The 19,673-nt window shown below is 38.3% G+C and overlaps 1 protein-coding gene across 8 annotated transcripts in view; it reads left to right on the forward strand.

Annotated features, from left to right (window-relative positions):
* KAT2B (lysine acetyltransferase 2B) overlaps positions 1–13,770 on the forward strand; it is a 91,127-nt gene extending 77,357 nt beyond the window's left edge. For 2 of the 8 annotated variants that reach the window (XM_034662056.1, XM_034662058.1), the window contains 5 exons: positions 4,955–5,069; positions 6,562–6,598; positions 6,842–6,905; positions 7,004–7,088; positions 11,711–13,770. In XM_034662056.1, coding sequence (XP_034517947.1) covers positions 4,955–5,069; positions 6,562–6,598; positions 6,842–6,905; positions 7,004–7,088; positions 11,711–11,904 — 495 coding nt within the window. In that variant the 3' untranslated portion in view covers positions 11,905–13,770. Of the gene's footprint in view, positions 1–1,606; positions 2,961–4,954; positions 5,070–6,561; positions 6,599–6,841; positions 6,906–6,977; positions 7,089–7,189; positions 7,269–11,710 lie in introns of those variants that run through there. The other 6 variants (XR_004626018.1, XR_004626017.1, XM_034662057.1 and 3 more) reach the window with 6 other exon arrangements.
* Positions 13,771–19,673: the final 5,903 nt, after the last annotated feature.

A 19,673-nucleotide genomic window follows, 5' to 3' on the forward strand; every position in this document is an offset into this window, starting at 1 on the left:
TAAGAGGGTCAACACTTGTTAAATTGGTGTAAAATACAAAACTTGTAAAATGTGATGATATCTTACCTTCACCTTCAAGGCTTTGGACATTCTAGCCTCATGTACCCTTCCCAGACTTACCTCTTCGCTTATCTAAACTCTTTTCTGAAAGCCATTACTGATGCGTTAAGCTTCTAGCGTGGTGTCTTTATCCATTTCCCACCTCACTCTCCCAGCACACGTACACATAGGACCACTTCAGCCTGAGTTCAGTTTCTCCTTTGAGGTTCACTACCACTAGTTTGATCCACTTATTTGAATTTTTGTTAGTCGTCATCTTACGTGGGCATTTATCTTAGTGTGTATCCATCTCTGCTTTTAACATTGCAACTTCCGAAGGCCTGTGTTTCTAGGAATTCAGTGATTGTTACCTCATTTTGGGGTGAAGTCTTTTATGCATATGAACTAAAAGAGAAACAGTGAGAGGAAAGGCTGATAGATTTGACTACATAGTAGTTTTACAATTGTCCGAGATAGAAAACAATACCATAAAAAGAGCATAATTGGGGGCACCTGGGTGGCGCAGTCGTTAAGCTTCTGCCTTCGGCTTAGGGAGTGATCCCAGCGATCTGGGATCGAGCCCCACATCAGGCTTCTCCGCTAGGAGCCTGTTTCTTCCTCTCCCACTCCCCCTGCTTGTGTTCCCTCTCTCGCTGGCTGTCTCTCTCTGTCAAATAAAGAAATAAAATCTAAAAAAAAAAAAAAAAATGAATGAATTTCATGTTAAGCCCAGGATCATCTCCTCACTCCCCCTAGTTCATTGGAATTCAGAAATGGGCTTTGTGGCTGTGTCATCCCTCATCATTTCCACTTTACACTTCTGTTATTCATTCTCGTGCATTTTCTTTCTAGCAAGTAACTAAAAACGGCATCTGTCTTAAACCCCATCTTTGTTTTCTGGTTTCTACCGATGTCCCTTAATCCCAGTTCTTCGTTGTTTGTCAGACATCATTGACCTAACAGACGTAAAACTCCGTATACAGTGTCTGATGCATAGTAGGTGCTCAATAAATATTTTCCTTTTTACCTTAAAGTGGGTCAGGCTTGTTCTTATGAATGTGGGTGAAAGGTGCTTTTTTCCTATTAGAAAATAAAAGCAACCTTTGTTGTTTCTTGCTCAGCGATGTCAGCCCTAGAGAGAATTCCAAATAGGATACTTGGAGAGTTAATAAAAGCACAGCAGGCCCCTCTCTCTGTCTCTTTCTAAAGAGCTAGCTTTCTTCATTGTTCTCTGTGGGGTTTAATGAGCAGGTCCGTATTCAGCAGCTCCTGTTCAGCATGAGGGGCTGCTGGCCAGCGAGAGCCATCACCAGGCAGTCAGCTGGCCGTCCCTTCTTCCTCCTCCGAGGAGCGTCCATGTATCTGGTGGAAGCAGAGAGCAGGATTGCCCCGTAGATTCGCCTAGTCCGCATCCGTTGGCTCTCACTGTGTACAGGGGAAAGCTGTAAACACAGAGCTAGCAAAAGCAAGTCCATTGTTTAGAAGACAGTGCTCCCTCCCTGTCCCTTTTCTCTTCCCCTCTTGGATCTCATCTCCCTCTCACCTCACCTTCCCTGTTGGCCTCCAGCCTTCTCCAACACCGGCCACTGAGTGGATGATACAGGCTGGGAGCTGTTAACCTTGTTTCTTCCAAGGAGACCTGAAGTCACCATAATAAATCCTGGATTCAGGTAGTATCTTCTTCCAGTGATTTTCACAGGTATCTTTATTCCAACTTTTGAAAAGCCCCCTGTGGAAGACAGGGATTCGTGGTAATAGCAAGCAAGTTATAAGTAGATGGAGGGCTTTCCTGGCCCCTGAAAGTGTGCAAGAGCAGAGTAAGTTGTGGTTGTGTCTAGTGGAGACAGAGAGAAAGCTAGCGCAGTTGGACAGGGGAGCAGAGTGGGAGTTGCAGGCTACTTTGTGAGTATTGACTTTGTGAGTGGGAAGCTGGGATCCGTAGGGGCCTACCATCATTGGAGATGTCTTCATGGGAAATATGTTTTGAACTCTTTTGAGCCTGCTGAATCCCATTAGCATGAGCGAAGATGCAGAGTCCAACATAAGTAGATTCATAGGCACGCGAACAGCTAGGACCATAGGTGTGCCGGTGATAAAAGCCACTGTTTGAGAAAGTGTGACTAGGTCGTGAGCCGGCAGAATTGAGTGTATACATGTGTGTGTGTGTGTGGTTGGGGGGGCGGGGGTGGAGCTGGGAGTAAGGGATGCATCTCAAATTTTCACCGGACTATGAGATAACAAGGGACAGGGTTTGGAAGATCCAAAGTAAGGGCAGCCAATGCGATTTCTTTGTAAAGAACACGTGCTGCTAAGACTTGGTGGCATATTAAAGATGGGGAGTTCCCCCAAATCTTCTGTTGGGGTATAAAACCGAAGGGATGGAATGGGAGAAGGATTTGAGGAGAGAATGATGATGACATGGTGGAGAAGTGGAGGCATTTTCAAGGGAGGTGAAGGTAAAAGACTGAAACAGGTAAGGTGTATCCATTCTCCAAAGCAACCCTTGGAGGTGCAGAGGGGTTAAGAAGCCCTCCACTGTCGTTACGAGTCACTCACCGGGGCCCCACCACCTTCAAGGTGCTATGCAAGGGGTATGGAAACCACCTGGGTGGGTTATCACATCTGAGGGTATCCTTGATAAAGAGAAAAAGTTTTAATATTATATTTGAAATTAGGTTTTCTGAAGGAGTTTATTTAAGAGATTACCATTGGGATTCTGTTTTAAAAAGACACAGACTGGGGTGGGCACCTGGCTGGCTCAGTCAGAAGAGCATCCAACTCTTGATCTTGGGGTTGTGAGTTTGAGCCCCACATTGGGTATAGAGATTACTTACATAAATTAAAAACTTAAAAAAAAAAAGGTCTTACACTCAGGGCTCCTGACCGGCCTTATCAGAAGAGCATGTGACCCTTGAACCTTGATCTTGGGGTTGTAAATTCGAGCCCCACATTGGGTATAGAGGTTACTTAAAATCTTTTTCTTTCTTTTTTTTTTTTTAATTTATTTATTTTAAAGAGAGAGCGTGAGTGAGGGGAGAGGCAGAGTTAGAGAAACTCAAGCACACTCCCCACTGAGCCGGATGCCTTGCAGGGCTGGATCCCACAACACTGAGTTCACCACCTGAGCTGAAATCATTAGTGGGACGCTTACCTGACCGAGCCACCGGGTGCCCCCAAAAATAAAATCGTTAAAAAAATAAAAATAAAAAGACTTAGACTCATAAATAAACAAAGGGAGAGCATCCATCTAGGTCTGTCCTGTCCGAAGTGGCAGCCACTGGCTACATATGGCTTCTAAGTGCTTGATACTGGCTAGTTGAAATTGAGATGCACTTGAAGTATAAGGTACACTCCGATTTTGAAGACCTATTAGGAATAAAAGAATGTAAAATATCTCATACCTATTTTTTCTACTGATTATATGCTGCAGTGATAATATTTTGGATATATTTGATTAGATAAAAATACATCGTTAAAGTCCAGTTTTACCTGTTACTTTTTACTTTAAGAAATGTGGCCACTGGAACATGGCAGGGCGGCGGCTGGGTGGCTCACTTAAGCATCTGCCTTCCGCTCAGGTCATGATCTCAGGGTCCTGGGATCCAGCCCCCCCCCCCCGCCCCCCCTCCCCCATTCTGGGTTTCCCGGTCAGTGCAGAGTCTGCCCCTTCCCACCGCTCCTGTGCGCTCTTTCTTTCTCTCTCTCTGCTCTGTCTCTCAAATAAATAAAGTCTTTTAAAAAAATTTACATGAGCTGATTGCATTATATTTCTGTTGCACAGCAGTGAACTCGATTTATCAGGCATATGCTTTTACTAGTCCCATTCACCTTATGAAGTTGTTTAATTGTCAGGATTAAAATACATTCATGCTGGAGCGTTTACCAATGATATGTTTGAGATCAAGCTGATAGGAGCTGGAGTTTTTTGTTTTCCTTTGTGAATTCAGTTAGTGACTGCTACTGTGTTTTTCTTTTTCAAATTTTTATTTAAGTTCTAGTTAGTTAATATAGTGTAACGTAGAATTCAGTGATTCATCACTTATGTGTAACACCCAGCGCTCATCACCAGTGCCCTCCTTCACGCCCGTCACCCACCTAGTCCATCCCCCCACCCATCGCCCTCCATCAACCCTGTTTGTTTTCTACTGTTAAGAGTCTCTTATGATTTGCTTCCCTCTATTTCCCCTGTTTCGTTTTTTCTTTTCCAAAATCAGTTATGACACAGCTAATTTCTGGATGACTATTTTTAATTAATTTTTTTCTTTTCTTTAAATGGGAAACTGCCCTGTTTTGGAAATAGTTGACGTCAGTACATTAGGAACTATTTTACAAAACAAGCATCTCTCAAAATTCCCTAATCCATCCTGGCTGCTCACACCAAGGGGTGTGTGGCCTCAAATATTTGGAGCTGGTTTTTTGAATCAAACAGTATAGGTTAGGGCCCCTGCCTTGAAAATTTTGAATATTAATGTCATCCTTCCTGGCACGGTGAGGGGGGTGGGGGGCGGCTTTGTGAGGCCTGTTTCCAGTGCCCTCCAGTCTGAAGGGAGCCCTTAGTTCCTAGTCAGGAAGCGTGAAGAGTCCGGGCTGGGCTGGGCTGGGCTGGGTAGAGAAGCAGGGCAGGATAACTGGCTTCACTGCTGAGGACGACAGGGGGCCCTAAGAGCAGTGTGTCCTCTCAGTATTGGCTTTTTTGATGGCAGGGGACGAGTATTCAAAGCCGGTTGTGTGAGCATCCCTGGACGGGTAGAGTGTAATAGAACGTTTTCAGGTCTTCCCTGTTCAATAGCAGTCACCCTGTTTCCTTTTTCGCATCCCGAAGACTTTATTTAGGAGACCTACTTCTTAGGTGGACTGACTTAATCTGTAGCCACAGACTTCTGTCACTAAACAAATTTCTTCCTGTGCTTTACAGATCATTAAAAAGCTGATAGAAAGAAAACAAGCCCAGATTCGAAAAGTATACCCTGGACTTTCATGTTTTAAAGATGGAGTTCGGCAGATTCCAATAGAAAGCATTCCTGGAATTAGTATGTATAGATCTTCATTTCAAAGCAAAATCTTTTGGTATTGTCATGAGATGCTTTTGAAACGGTTGCCAGAGTGCAGTGATTTGGAAAGCTCTTTGCCTTGCCTGTGTCCATTCGTGTTGTTTGTAGTCTTAAGAAAGGAGATGCTTTCCCTTTGTCTTTTCTCTACTTCTCAGTGCAGACAAATCAAGGAGAACTTAGATGACCCCTTCTTATAGCTGTTAATACCCATCGTTTATTGAGAGAGTGCTATTAATAGCATGGGAAGTTCTGCTTTTACCAATGGGGAAATTGAGTCTCAGAATATTTAAGTTCTTTGACCTCAAGTAGCACATGGCTAGTAACTGTCAGAATTGATCTGCAGACTTATTGCCGTTTGCTCCCTTGCTCATGCAGTCATGATTGCAACCTGCACAGGTGTGTGCTTGGCCAAATTTCTCTCTCCAAATTTCTAAAAAAGATGAGTGGGAAACACATAATTTGGTTCAAGTTCCCTATTTTAGAGTAGTTTTCCCAAGGGTTCTTATCTGTGAGTGTTAGGGATGAATCATCTTGGGTGAAAACATACAAAATAGCTGTTTTTGTAGAACTATCGAGTAGCCACACTTCCATTCAGTTCAAATCCAGGATCTTCTAGTATATTGAAGATTTAATACACAACACAGAACCAAACAAACTTCAGTTCTCCAGAAAAAAATCAGACCTTATTTGGGCAAGATACATTCCTTCAATACAATAGCTACCCTGTAGCAGATCTTACTTTTATTTCTAGACCTAAAAATTTCACCCCTGTTAATGGCATAATAGCTATCATATTGCTGAATGCCTACTTGTGCCAGGTGTTCTTCTGTTTTTTTATTTTTTTTTAATTTTTTTACATACATTGACTAATCTCAGAAGTGATAATATCACCTAATTTTTAGAGTTCTGTTTTATAGATTGATAAGTTATAGAGGCAAAAGGTTAAGTAGCTTATCTGAGATAAGTAGCTTTTAAGGAGAGAGCAAGAAATCAAATCCAGGTCTATTGGACTTGAGGCCGTGTTTTCTTTCTGCTGCACTAAACTAAACCATCTTGTATTACCAGCAGAGTCTTTGCCAAATAAAAGAGAGACCAGGACAAAGTTTGTTCTTACTGAAAATAACAGCTTAACTCTTTCACATGGTGATTAGCAAAATATGTGATTTAGAGTTTAAAATATGCACATGCCCCCAGTACTGGATGTATTTATTTTTTATGCTTTCCCCTGAAAAGTTGGGAGTTCCTGCTTTAAAAAAACACTAACATAAAGAGGTGTTGGCCGTCTTGGAAATGTTTCATGCTATTAGCTGTAGAAGGAAGTAACTAATCGCAGTTGATTTCTGTCTCTTCCCAGAAATAGACATTTATTGGGGCATGCTTGTAATTTATTTCATTTTTGATAAGTACTAATTTTGTTACTCTCTTGACCAAAAGCAGTTCTCATTCAGTGTTTAATTTCGTTGACATATAGGAGAGACAGGCTGGAAGCCGAGTGGAAAAGAGAAAAGGTAAGTAGGATGGGTGAGAAGATATTAATGGAACTGACTTTTCTTTCCTCCCAGCATCTTAGAGGAAGCAGGCAAACTGCTTATAATCCCCCATTATAGCACTTCCTGCTTTTCAGTTTTCATAAAAATTTCTGGGATGGCTCCCATTTTAGGTTTTTGTAAAAATAAGCGGAATAGGAATCCCCTAGCAAGAGGGCAAAAAACTAATCATTGCTCCCTGTTGTTTCCTCTTCTCCTTTCAAGTAAAGAGCCCAAAGACCCTGACCAGCTTTACAGCACACTCAAGAGCATCCTTCAGCAGGTGAAGGTGGGTGTTTTCTTTTCATTCACCTCATGCAGATATTTTGAAATGATTTCCCACATGGAATTTCCATATTAGATACCTTACTTTTTTCTTTACTCAAGAGCCATCAAAGCGCTTGGCCCTTCATGGAACCTGTGAAGAGAACAGAAGCTCCGGGATATTATGAAGTTATAAGGTTCCCCATGGGTAATGCCATTAACATTTTCTAAGTATAGATTTAACACTCTCTGGATGGCGGTGTGGGGGACACATGGTTGCTGAGGTTGATCTGTACTCCTCTGTTGTAGGGTAGGGTGTGTGTGATGGGTGGTGGGATTCCCTGCACCACGGAGGGCCAGCGATGGAGAGCAGAGTGATAAAGGACAGGTGGGTGGCCAAGTCCTGTTAGACACGCCTGCAGCTTTTAGAGCCACATGTCGCCAGCTGTGGATGCAGAGAGCCCGGGTGGGGAACTGCACCCAGCACGAGATGCGAAAGCTGGCCATTCGGACTTCACTTTGTTTATATTCTGCCTGTTCGGTTGCGCGTGGAAACCTTCAGGTTGTCCTCTTGATACGTTTTGAGCCTTTTGAGAATTTTTGAAAGCAATACAAAAGAAGTTGGATTAAGGCTGCTTGCCTGCTATACTAGCAGAGGAGAAATTCTAGTAATGCATTTCTCGATTTTCCACGCTCTTGATGGATACTATTAGTGTCACTAGTTATACTCCCTATAAAAGCTTTGTTCCACATCCAATACCAGACAAACAAAAAATGCCTTTAGAAATGAGGAATTGTGGAATTTGCTCGTGTGCCTGCACCATGCTAAAATGATTAATTGGACCGATTGAGAATCCAATTAAACTAATTTGGCATTGTGTAGATGACAGACAACTAGCTGAAGTGTTTGCAGTTGGTTGTGTGGCCATTGTTTTGGAGACAGCCTGTGTCTTCTGTCCCTTTTCTACCTGCAATCTGTTCCTGGTACCAAGAAGGTATTAAAATATGAAAGGAAGAATGAAAGGGATCCATTAGCTCCCTGACAAAGGAGTTATTTGTAGGTGTTTTCTACAGCATTAATTTTCACATGAATGAATGATTTTGGTAGTCTGTCCTCCCTAACGTGGACCTACATCCATATGCTTTTCTTTCTCTTTTCTCTCTGCCTTGCTTCTCTGTATCGTAGTTATGAAAGCAGAAGTGTGAGGGTTGAGTGAGTCTAGAATTCTGAATGGAAGAGTGTAAAGGGAATCAGTATTTTCTTTTCTTTTTAAATTTTTTAAATTTTTTTGAGTGAGTCTAGAATTCTGAATGGAAGAGTATAAAGGGAATCAGTATTTTCTTTTCTTTTTAAATTTTTTAAAATTTTAAATTCTTTTAAATTTTCTTTCTTTTTAAATCTTTTTAAATTTTCTTTTTAAATCTTTTTAATTTTTTCTTCCTAAATCTTATTTTTAAGTAATCTCTCTTACACCCAACATGTGGCTCGAACTCAGCCCTGAGATCAAGGGTCACATGCCCTTCTGACTGAGCTAGTCACATGCCCCTCAGTAGTTTCCATCATGTAAAAAGTATGTTAAAACTCTTTATGCCCATTTCCAAACTTAAGTTAACTGACCTTTGCATCCTCATCGCCTGGACCATCTCAGCTCCCTTTATGAAGCCCTCTTGGGAGGTTGTATGAGTTTGGGGAGAATAATTATCTTTCAGCCCTGCTCATGTACGCTCTGAAGACCTGCAGTGGTAGGTCTAGAAGGTCCCGTCTGTCACAGCCTACTCTTCAGCCTGCTTTCTGGCAGTGTTTTTGCTTGGTCCAGCCTGAGAAGGGTATGAGCCTCTCCAGTTTGTTAGCGCCTGTGTGCATAGCTGAATGGTCATGAGGGGAATATTGGCCCTGTTGAGCAAGACCAGTGGTAGACTGAGGTACGTTCTAGACAAAGTTGTTAAAACAGCGAATGGTGCCCTTTAGGAGAGCAATTATATTTTTCTTAGGGTGCCTTTAGGTGCTGAGTGAAAGGTGTAGTCTTGTCCCTAAGATGGTTATGTCTTTGAGGACAAGGCTGACAAATCAGTAATCTTACTTTCCCCCATTATTGCCTTCTCGGCTTTTTCTAAAAACGTTTCTTCTCTTTCCCTTGTGCTCTCAAAAACTCTTTTTCTCCCATATGAATGAGGTCTAACCTGTGTCATTTAGGGAATCTCATTCAGAAAATCATCTGAGTAGTCTGGCCCAGGCATGTCTTCGTACCATGTGTGGATTGCTAGGCAGTGTTTTTCTATTTACGCAGAACTCCCCAGTTGGTGGGAGGGATGGAAATGGAATAATTTAATGATTTCTTCATATGTGGTATCACTGATATTTAATTACCTTCTTTTTTAACCCATGCCATTTGGTCACGTAAGCCTCTAATGAGGCTAGAGGAAGAAAGATGTTATTTATTTATTTAGTTTAAAGATTTTATTTATTTATTTATTTACTTATCTGACAGAGAGAGAGAGAGAGAGAATGCACAAGGAGGGGGAGTGGCAGGCAGAGGGAGAGAGAGAAGCAGACTCCCCACTGAGCAGGGAGCCTGATGCTGGGCTCTTATCCCAGGACCCTGGGATCATGACCTGAGCCAAAGGCAGATGCTTAACTGACTGAGCCACCCAGGCACTGGAAAGATGTTATTTGTAACTTAAGAATGGAGTAGATATAACAGAAAGGAAATATGCAGAATTGGTTGTAATTATTCTGAAAGATCCAAACACTAATATGACTCTCGTTTTATTTCTGCTGTATTTTAGGCTCTCCCCGTCTCTTCCTATCCCCTTTCTTCCAAATAATAGTTTGAAAGCTTTTGGATAAACTTATTTGTACAATGTTTCATTCTTCCCCCCCCCCCCCTTTTGGTTATACAACTCTTCCTTCTAAAACATAAACACTGTATTGGGCAGCATATCATAAGTGGTAGGCATTTAGGTGGTAAGGTAAACATCTAACTTTACCTGGAGAGGCACAATTAATTTCATTGCTCTTTTTTCATTTAATGAGAGGACATCTTCATCTGCTCAGTCACACTCGGGTGAGACGTCTAGTTGGGGTATTTGCTGAGCCTTTATAAAGTATCTTAACACTTGCCAATTTTTCTCTCTTTCCAAACTGTTTTAGTTAGAGAAGAAAGAAAATTGAAAGTTGAACTCACAGATGTGACATACCACTAACCAAGAGAAGCTTTAGTCAAGGGAAATAGGCAAAAGTACATATTTCCGATTTTTTCTTTGGTGTTTTATGGTAGATTTAAGATTGTGATGCAAATGAATTCTCCCCATTTTTGGTTGTTGCACGTAAATTTATGTATCTCACTAGCTGATGGTCCCATCCTGATATATTTGGTTGTAAGCTTCTTTCCTTCTGGAAAATTTAGTAATATAGTGGGAATTTGGGTTATTGGTAGAGGTATTTTTTTAAAGCAATTTTGACTTATTTTTTCATGCACAGTTAATATAATTTTTAATGACAGAACCAGACTTAGAGACGACTAGGGACCTATAAGTAGACAAATGTTAGCATCTTCTTTTTTTTTTTTTTTAAGGTTTTATGTATCTATGTTTTGTTTTTGTTTTTTTTTTTTAAGATTTATTGATTTATTTGAGAGAGAGAGAGAGAGAGAGAGCATGTGCCAGCTGGGGGAGGAGCAGAGGGAGAAGGAAAGAAATAGACTCCCCACTGAGCGGGAAGCCTGCTGTTGGGCTCAATCCCAGGACCCTGAGATCATGACCTGAGCCAAAACCAAGAGGCAGCTGCTTAACCAACTGAGCCACCCAGGCACCCCTTTTTATTTGAGAGAGAGAGAGGGAGAGTGCACACGCATGGGGAAAGGGGCAGAGGGAGAGGGAGAGAGAATCTCAAGCAGGCTCCATGCTCAGTGCAGAGCCTGACACAGGGCTCAGTCCCACGACCCTGAGATCATAATCTGAGCCAAATTCAAGAGTTGGACATTTAACTGACTGAGCCACCCAGGCACACCCAAATGTTAACATCTTCTAATCTGCCTGGAATTCTTTAAATCAGTTCTAAGAGTGAGGAGTAAACAAGCCCCATGGTATTATTACAAGTTTAAATAAAGTGCTGTTTTCATTTGTAAAATAATAAAATTTAAAGCAAATAAATATGTTAGGAAAATATTATTTTTACAATAATCTTTCAAGGTTTACTTGCTTTAGAAAAGAAATTATTGTTTGTGATTTTTTTTTTTTTTATTGCCTGTGACTCTTATTTCATGGATGGAGCATGAAACTAAATTCATTTGAACCGTTTTATATGTAAGCATACTGGTATATCTGTAGATTTATTTACGATCAGTTTTTCTACTTTAGTTCTGTCTCTGCAGCACCAAAACAACTGTGAATTTAATGAAACAAACTCAGTCTTATTGTTTGGATTTAAGGAATGAAATGATTCAGACAAATGTTCCACCTGCTCTACTCCATGTAGATAGAGCCTCTTCTGTATAATTCTGAATGAATAGCTAACAGTACTTAGTTTATCATACTTATCGCTGCTAATCTACTTAGCTTCCTTGGGCTGAATAGGGGATTGGGCCAGATGACTATTAATGGTCCCTTCAATGCGAAAGTGCCGTGATTTTACACAAGCAGCCCTCACAACAGAAACAGCATAAAATTTAGGAACTGTTTTCCCGATCATATGAATGTCTCTTAAGCAAGGGCATTGGGATGGTAAACATGTAGCCAAACCGATGACATAGATTTCTCTCCCTGTCTCCCTTTTGTCAGCTAGTGTTTACAAGGAGTCAAAGATGGCTAATATTTTTTTTTCCTGTGCAGATCTGAAAACCATGAGCGAACGCCTCAAGAATAGGTACTACGTGTCTAAGAAATTATTCATGGCAGACTTACAGCGAGTCTTTACCAATTGCAAAGAGTACAACCCCCCTGAGAGCGAATACTACAAATGTGCCAATATCCTGGAGAAATTCTTCTTCAGTAAAATTAAGGAAGCTGGATTAATTGACAAGTGATTTCCCCCCCTCTGCTTCTTAGAAACTCATCAAGCAGTGTGCCTAAAGCAAGTTGGTTTAGTTTTATAAAGAATTGGACATAATGTATTGAAGATACTTGTAATAATTAGCACTTTTGAAAAACAAAAACCTCCTCTTAGCTTTTCAGATATGTATTTAAATTGAAGTCATAGAACATTTTTATTTTATGGAATAGATTTTAATCTATTTACTACTATTCATGTAAATTTTCTATGGCATGTCCATTAGCTGAATATTCAGTAATAGATGATCAGGGGTTTCCTCAAAACCTGTGTATGAGGAAATTGCACATAGTACCAAGATTTGGGGGAATGCAGAAACTTTTCAGACCATGAATGTTTCCATTTTTTTCTAATGGAATGTGAGAGTTTATTTTTATTTTATTCTGAAGGACTTTAAGGAAGGGATACATGATAAAAAGCCCGTAAAAGGTGAAATATGTGATGTTTGAAGTCTCATTGTAGACTTTATATATATATTTTTTAAAAACACTCATCTAGATAAGGTGCTTTGAGCAGTTCTGAAAAATGCAATTCCAAAAAAGCAACTGCTTTGATTCCTAAGGAAGAAATTCTAAATAATGCACACTTTTGTATAAGCATCTGGATTTTTGATAATTCTATCTACCTACAATAAACTTGTGAGCACATAACCACTATTTTAATAATTATTTTCTCTACACAAATGTGTAATGTTATATTTGACTTTGCTTATGCAGGCCATAAGTTCCAAAAGGCAATCTCCTGATGCACAAAGGCATACATTTAAAAACACTTGAGATCGAATCAACATGCTTTAATAAGAACAGATGCATAAAATACATATGTATCAAATTTGGTGAATCCTTGTTCTAACAAATAAGGATTTTTTCCCCCTTTTCTATGATCTACACAACCCCACTGATGGTGTATTATATGAACATTTTCCTTTTGCATCTCCAGATTATATTCATTGTCTGAGATGAATTAAATCACCAAGATTTGCTATCAGTATTTTAACACCTACATTGGAAGACAGACCCAGGGTAACATCCCACTAAAATCCATCATACAACCTTATTAACCTGTCTTGGGATTCCAGCTTAGTGCTTGGATTTATTTCCTGATTAACACTACATAGAAAAGTGGGACATCTGTCATCCGGACTCTGGGAGAACCAACTAATACCAAACAAACGAAGGCCATGTTGGTGGTCTTTGACACTAATTTTTATGATACAAATTTATAAACTGATTTTTGTAAAGGACTAGGTTTTAAAAGTGTATTTAACTTGATATTTTCTATCAGCATAAATGAAATAAAATGATCATTTAATAGTTGTTAAAAACAGTTGCCAGAGATAATCTGCATGAAGGAAAAAAACCTGCGAATGGCTGTTAGTGGGAAGTATTGTTTTTAATATGTAAGAGATATTCAGAATGCTCACACTGAAAAATGCCTCAACTTTTGTAAGTATAAGAAACCACCTTGAGTGGCGTCTAGATTTCTAATGAAGAATGATGATACAGTTTGGATTAAGTATCTTGGACTGGTTTTAAACAGTGCTTTGTCCTGAATCTGCCGAAGCATCTGTCCAGCTTGGTATCCTGTGAAAGTTTGTTATTTTCTGGGTAGACATTCTTATAGAGTATTGTCTTTAAAATCAGATTGTCTCTTCTATATTGAAAGCATTTTTATGTTTTCTAATTTAAAAATTAATATTTTCTTATAGATATTGTGCAATAAAGCTGAAGTAGGATGTGTGGTTTTTGCAAATGCTTTAACAGCAGATAAAATTTTACATTTGTAAAATTAATATATTGTACTGGTACAACATAGTTTTAAATTATATTTTGAAAAGCTCTCAGTTTGGTGTTGTGTTTTCTTCTTCTGTCCTATTAAATTTAACAGGGCAAGTGTATGATCCAGTTGGTTACCATCGACTATATCCATAATTCTTAGATTTTAGGCATTTTGTTGAACATGTTTAGAATTGATGCATCTGTTGGAAGTTTCTTAAAAATTCACAGCCCACCGGTGAGAGAATTTCATGAGGAGAGACACTTGAGTGTGTCTGTGTCTTTTGAGTGGCTCAGTGCATCTTGCCTGCTGTCACTCATTAAACAAAGGGGAAAACAATCCTAGTGAAAAAAGAGTGTTATTGGTTTAGAAATTAGATGTTTTTTTCCCCCCAGTTTTTCTACTTTGCATCTGTGAAATAGAAGAATGAAGAAACAGATAAAAATACAGCTGATTCTAACATACCTCCTCATGAACTTCTAATGTTACTTAAAATGCTGACTACAGGAAAGAATACTATCCTCCTGGGGGTATGAGAGAACCCACCAAAGAATACCTTTTTTTTTCTGAATCCTGAACCAACTGAGAAGTCCAAAGAGTAAGGCATATGATGGCCAAAATATCTTTATTAATAATAAAATGGATATTGGAGAATGTGGCTTATGTATCTGTAGAAAATGGGTTAGTAGTGAACCCCAGAATGTGACTGGCTCGCCAGCAGCTTGGCAGCACTCTCAACTTCCCCTCCAAAGGCAGGGCCTTTACCATTGAGCTCGTGCATGGCCAGCAGCAGTGGTGCTCTCTGAAGGCAGGCCAGCTCTGAGGAGGCACGGGTGAGGGAGCAGCCACACAGGGCAGGCTGGGGCCTTTCGGTAACTCATCAGTTAGGGGGAGGAGTGAATAAGGACAGAGGGAGGCCAGGGGGTGATGTCCCTCCTTCTACTGAAATATAAACGTCCGGATTGGAGAATAAGTCTCCTTCCCACTCCATCCCATATATCCGTATCAAAAATCACTATAAAGCTGTATTATTCAACACGTGAAAACTGGTTGTATTCATTAGAACAGTGAAAAGACGACTTTGAGTTTTTCATACTACCTGGAAGTAAAATTTAAAATTATGAAACCTCAGAAGTAGAAACAAGATCAGACTGAGGCACTATGGACAGGTTAATAATGTGTCCCCCCTTTTAGCTGATAGTCTTCTGACCAACCCTCACTGTTCAAGAGATTCTAAGAGCTATAAAGGCAGGGTTGTTGGAGGCAGCCCGTGGCTTTTTCCATAGTGTTCTGTGCTGGTCTGTTCCAGCTCTCATTAATTAGCATTCTCTTAGCAAAGTAGAAATGATACTTTGAAGGGAGAGCTTCAACAGAGTAAGCAGAAGGTACGGAGAGGAGGCGAGGGAACACCGTAAGTATCATGAAAAGTTTTCTAATATATATTTCTTATGTCTATTTATGCCTTGGTTTCTTTATGGGAGCACCTTTTTTTGTGGAAAAAAGTTAGAGACAAAGCTGGAGATTTTCTCTGATTTATTAAAAGCAGTATATTTCAACAAGGCAGAGAAAAGCAAGGAAAACAAAAATCAAGTGTTCCTACTCCCTCTTGTTATTGTTAAGTCCAACACAACCTTGGCAGAATTAGTTTAAAAAGATGAAAAACTACACAACTAATTTATATGTGTATATATATATGTGTGTGTGTGTGTGTGTGTGTGATTTTCTGAGCTGAAGAGAAGGTTGTCAGTTTTGATTTGTGTAGGTTGGAAGTTCTTTAAGAGAAAGCCCTTGGAGAATTTGCTGGAAGGTAGGAAGCTTCTCAGAACCATGTACATGTTCATGCATATGCACTTTCTGCATACCACTTCACTTGGTTCTTGGGCCCTTTCTAAAATTCACTGGCCTTGATTCTTTGCTGTTAACCACCCATTTTCTACAGTTAAGAGATGGGTATCCTATCTATGCTTGGAAATATCTAAGAATAGAAAATCTGCCTTTTTGTCCAATAGGGCAGTCCAGCAACAAAATAGGCAAAGGGTTGTAAGAAAGTGCTTAAGTTTGGTTAACGGTTTTAAAGAGTTGAATAGAATACACACATGGTTTATACAAATCTTGTGACCAAGTTCTAATTCAAGTCTTTTTTCCCCATGCAGTGTTATTAATCCAGTGTACCAGCACTGCTTCTACTCCTCAGCACACTCACACTTGTACAGTTGTAGCTTGTTTTGTGGAAAACAACATCCCCTCCTGTATTTTTTAACATTAAAAAAAATTGAAGTATAATTAACAATAAACATGCAATACAACACAATATCATACAAAGCACATACAATAAAATACACAGGTCTTAGGTATTGGGAAAAAGAAATATCAATCCTACACAAACTTAGAAAACAGATGTAGGAAGATTTCTGAAATCATGTTATGAGGGCCAGTATTGTTACCCTGATACTGAAGCCAAGAAAAAAATTCTAAGAAAACTGTGCACCAGCACAACCCTCACAAACACAGATGCAAAGATCTTTAACAAAATACCAGCAAATGGAATTCAGCAATATATAAAAATTACAAGAGATGATGACCAAGTGGGGTGCAACTGATTAAGTCAAGGTTGATTTAACTGAAAATTCATTAATTAACTATATGAACAGCATAAAGGAAAAAAAATGTTCGTCTCAATAGATGCAGATAAAGCATTTGACAAAGTTCAACACCCATTCCTAATTTAACAGAAAAACTAGCAAACAAAGAATAAAGGAAACTTCCTCAATATGATAAAGGTTATTAATAAAAACTTACACCCAACATCACAGTAATGTTGGAAAATCAAATGCTTCTGAGGCTGAGATCAAGGCAAAGATGTCTGCTCTCATTACTTTTATTCAACATTATAGCAGAGGTTCTAGTGAGTGCAGTAAGGCAAGAAAGGGCATACAAGTTAGAAGTGAACTGTCTTTGTAGACAATAAGGTCGTGCATTAAAAAATTGTAAGGAATCTACAAAAAAAGATACTAGGACTAGTGAGTGAATTTAGCAAGGTCTATATATGAAAATAAGTTGCATTTCCATAAACTAGCAGCCAACAAGTGAAAATGACTTTTAAAAATACAATAAGTCAACAATATGAAATACCTAGGATAAATTAACAAAATACGAGCAAAAATTAGACTGACGACTTCTCAACAGCAAAATTAAGACCATAAGAAAATGAAATGTTGGGGGAAGTAACTGTCAACCTACATGAACAAGAGTGAGGGAAAACTATCTAGAAAAAAGAATTTGACCTTCATTAAAATGACTTCAGAAACTTGGACTTTAGAAAGTATAAATTAAGCCATTTCAGGATAGCCATTTAATAAAAATAGAAATAAAAACAACTCCGCCAATCCAATGGTAAAGAGTAAAGAAGAAAAAGAGTAAATAGCATAAAAATATTTGATAGAAATAAATCAAATTATAGGAATTATCACAATAAATGTAAATGGACTGAATTTGCTAATTAAGAGATGACAATTCAATTTGGACCAAAACCAAAATCTAGTAATATGCTTTAATGAGATACATGTAAAACATTAACATAGGAAGGCTTAAAGAAATGGAAAGAAAAATGATATAGTAAAAATACTAATACCATATACAGGCAAATATTAACCATATATAATTTGCCTTAGCTATATAAGACATTAAAACAGCATTATGAGGGAAAAAGTGACTACAACAGTGATAAAAGGAAATAAAAATGAAATAGCAAATGATGAAGCAATGAGACAAAAATTGGTAAAGCTATAAAAAATTTGAAAACATTATATATTATGTTCAGCAATTAGAGAATTTATTTTTTTCTAGCACACAAACATTTGTAAAATTTGACAACTTACTAGTCACAAAAGATCTAATACCAAAGAACCAACACCATAGAAATAATTTTTGGATGTATTGCAAAAAGAACAGAATCCAATAACAACAATAGACATATCCACTTTTGTATGAAAAAAAATAATTTTACATAACTGATAGGACAAAAAAGAAATGAAGTTAGAAAATACATACATACAAAAACGTATGCCTTTAATGTTAATAAGGAAGGCTAGGGGTATCTGGCTGGCTCAGTAAGTGGAGCATGCAATTCTTGATCTCAGGGTCAGGACCCAGAGTTTGAGTCCCATATTGGGTGTAGAGATTACTTAAAAATACAATCTTTAAAAAAAAGGAAGGCTAGACATCAAGGAGCTAGAGAGCAGTTAGAAAATGACAATATAAACCCAAAGAATGTGAACAAATGATGGCAGATTTTAATAAAGTAGAAAATGAAAAAACTGAGGATCAACAAAAGCTGGTCCTTTGAAAAGATTAACAAAATGGAAAAGATTAACAACTCGCAAATTAGATTTAGTACAAAAGAAGACAGGTGCAAATAGGCAATAAAAAAGTGACAACTAGATAGTACAGAGATTTGAAAAATTTAAGAAATACTATAAGGTCATTAAATAAAGAAATATGCAATGACTAAGAAAAACGTGATTTAGCTAAATAGAATCAAGAAGAATTAGAGAATTTATAATAATTTAAAAAACCAAGACAACAATTTGCCCACAAAACACAGGATAAAATAGTTTCAAAACACAGGATAAAATAGTTTTAATGGCAAGTTTTACCAAACCTGAACTGGTAACACTTTGTTCCATAGAGCAAAAAAAGAAGGTTCTCAACTAATTTTATGACTAGCCTCGCTATCAAAAATGTATATGGGAAAGGATACAGGCAAATTTTATTTGTGTTCGTAGGTATAAAAAATCCTAAGCAAAATATTAGCAAACCAATTCCATCTATGTCTTTAAAAATAAATGTGACTTATAAGAAAAAATAGAGGAAAAACTTCATGACATTGGATTTGGCAATGATTTCTTGGGTATAAAAATCAAAAGGAAAGACAAAAGGAAATACTGATAAACTGGATTTAATCAAAATTGAAAACTTTTATGCATCGAAGGACACTCCAACAGTAAAAAGCCAACCCACATAATGGGGGAAAACATTTGCAAATCACTTACCTGATAAGGGATTAATATCTAGAACATTTAAGGAACTCCTAAGATTCAGCAACAAAAACAACCCAATTCAAAAACAGGAAAAGGACTTGAATAGACATTTTTCTGAAGGTATACAAATGGACAACAAGCATATGAAAAGACACTTAATATCACTAATCGTTAAGGTAATGCAAGTCAATATACCACAATGAGATGCCACTTCACACCATTAGGATAGTATTATGGAAAAAACCCACAAAACAAGTATTAGCAAGGATATGGAAAAATTAGAACCCCTATGCATTGCTGGTGGGAATATAAAATGGTGCAGCCACTCTAGAACACAGTATGTTGGTTCATCAAAATATAGAATTACCATATGATCAACAATTCCACTTCTGGGTATATATTTAAAAATTAAAAGCAGGAACTCAAATAGATCTTTGTATTAGCATACAGACAAGAAGTGTAAACAACCCAGATGTCCACTGATAGATAAACAAAATGTGGTACATATACTCAATGGAATACTACTCAGTATTCTAGCACTTGAATACTTGAAAAGGAAATTCTGTTAGGTGTGGACATGGATAAGTGAAATAAGCCAGACACAAAAGGACAAGTACTGTATGATTCTATTTATATGAGGTATCTGGAATAGTCAAATTCATAGAGACAGGAAGTAGAATAGTAGTTACTAGGAGATGGGGGGGTGGGGTAAATGGGTAGTTATTGTTTAATGGGTACAGGATTTCAGTTTGGGATGATGAAAAAGTTCTGGAGATGGATAATGGTGATGATTGCACAACAATGTGAATATATGTAATGCTAGTGAACTATACACTTAAAAATGATAAAAATGATAACTATTTTACCACTACAAACAAAAAAATGTGACTATACAGTACCCAACCCATTGCTAAACAAATAAACCAATAGA

Source organism: Ailuropoda melanoleuca, chromosome 6 (genome assembly GCF_002007445.2).
Source record: "Ailuropoda melanoleuca isolate Jingjing chromosome 6, ASM200744v2, whole genome shotgun sequence".
NCBI classification, from domain to species: domain Eukaryota; kingdom Metazoa; phylum Chordata; class Mammalia; order Carnivora; family Ursidae; genus Ailuropoda; species Ailuropoda melanoleuca.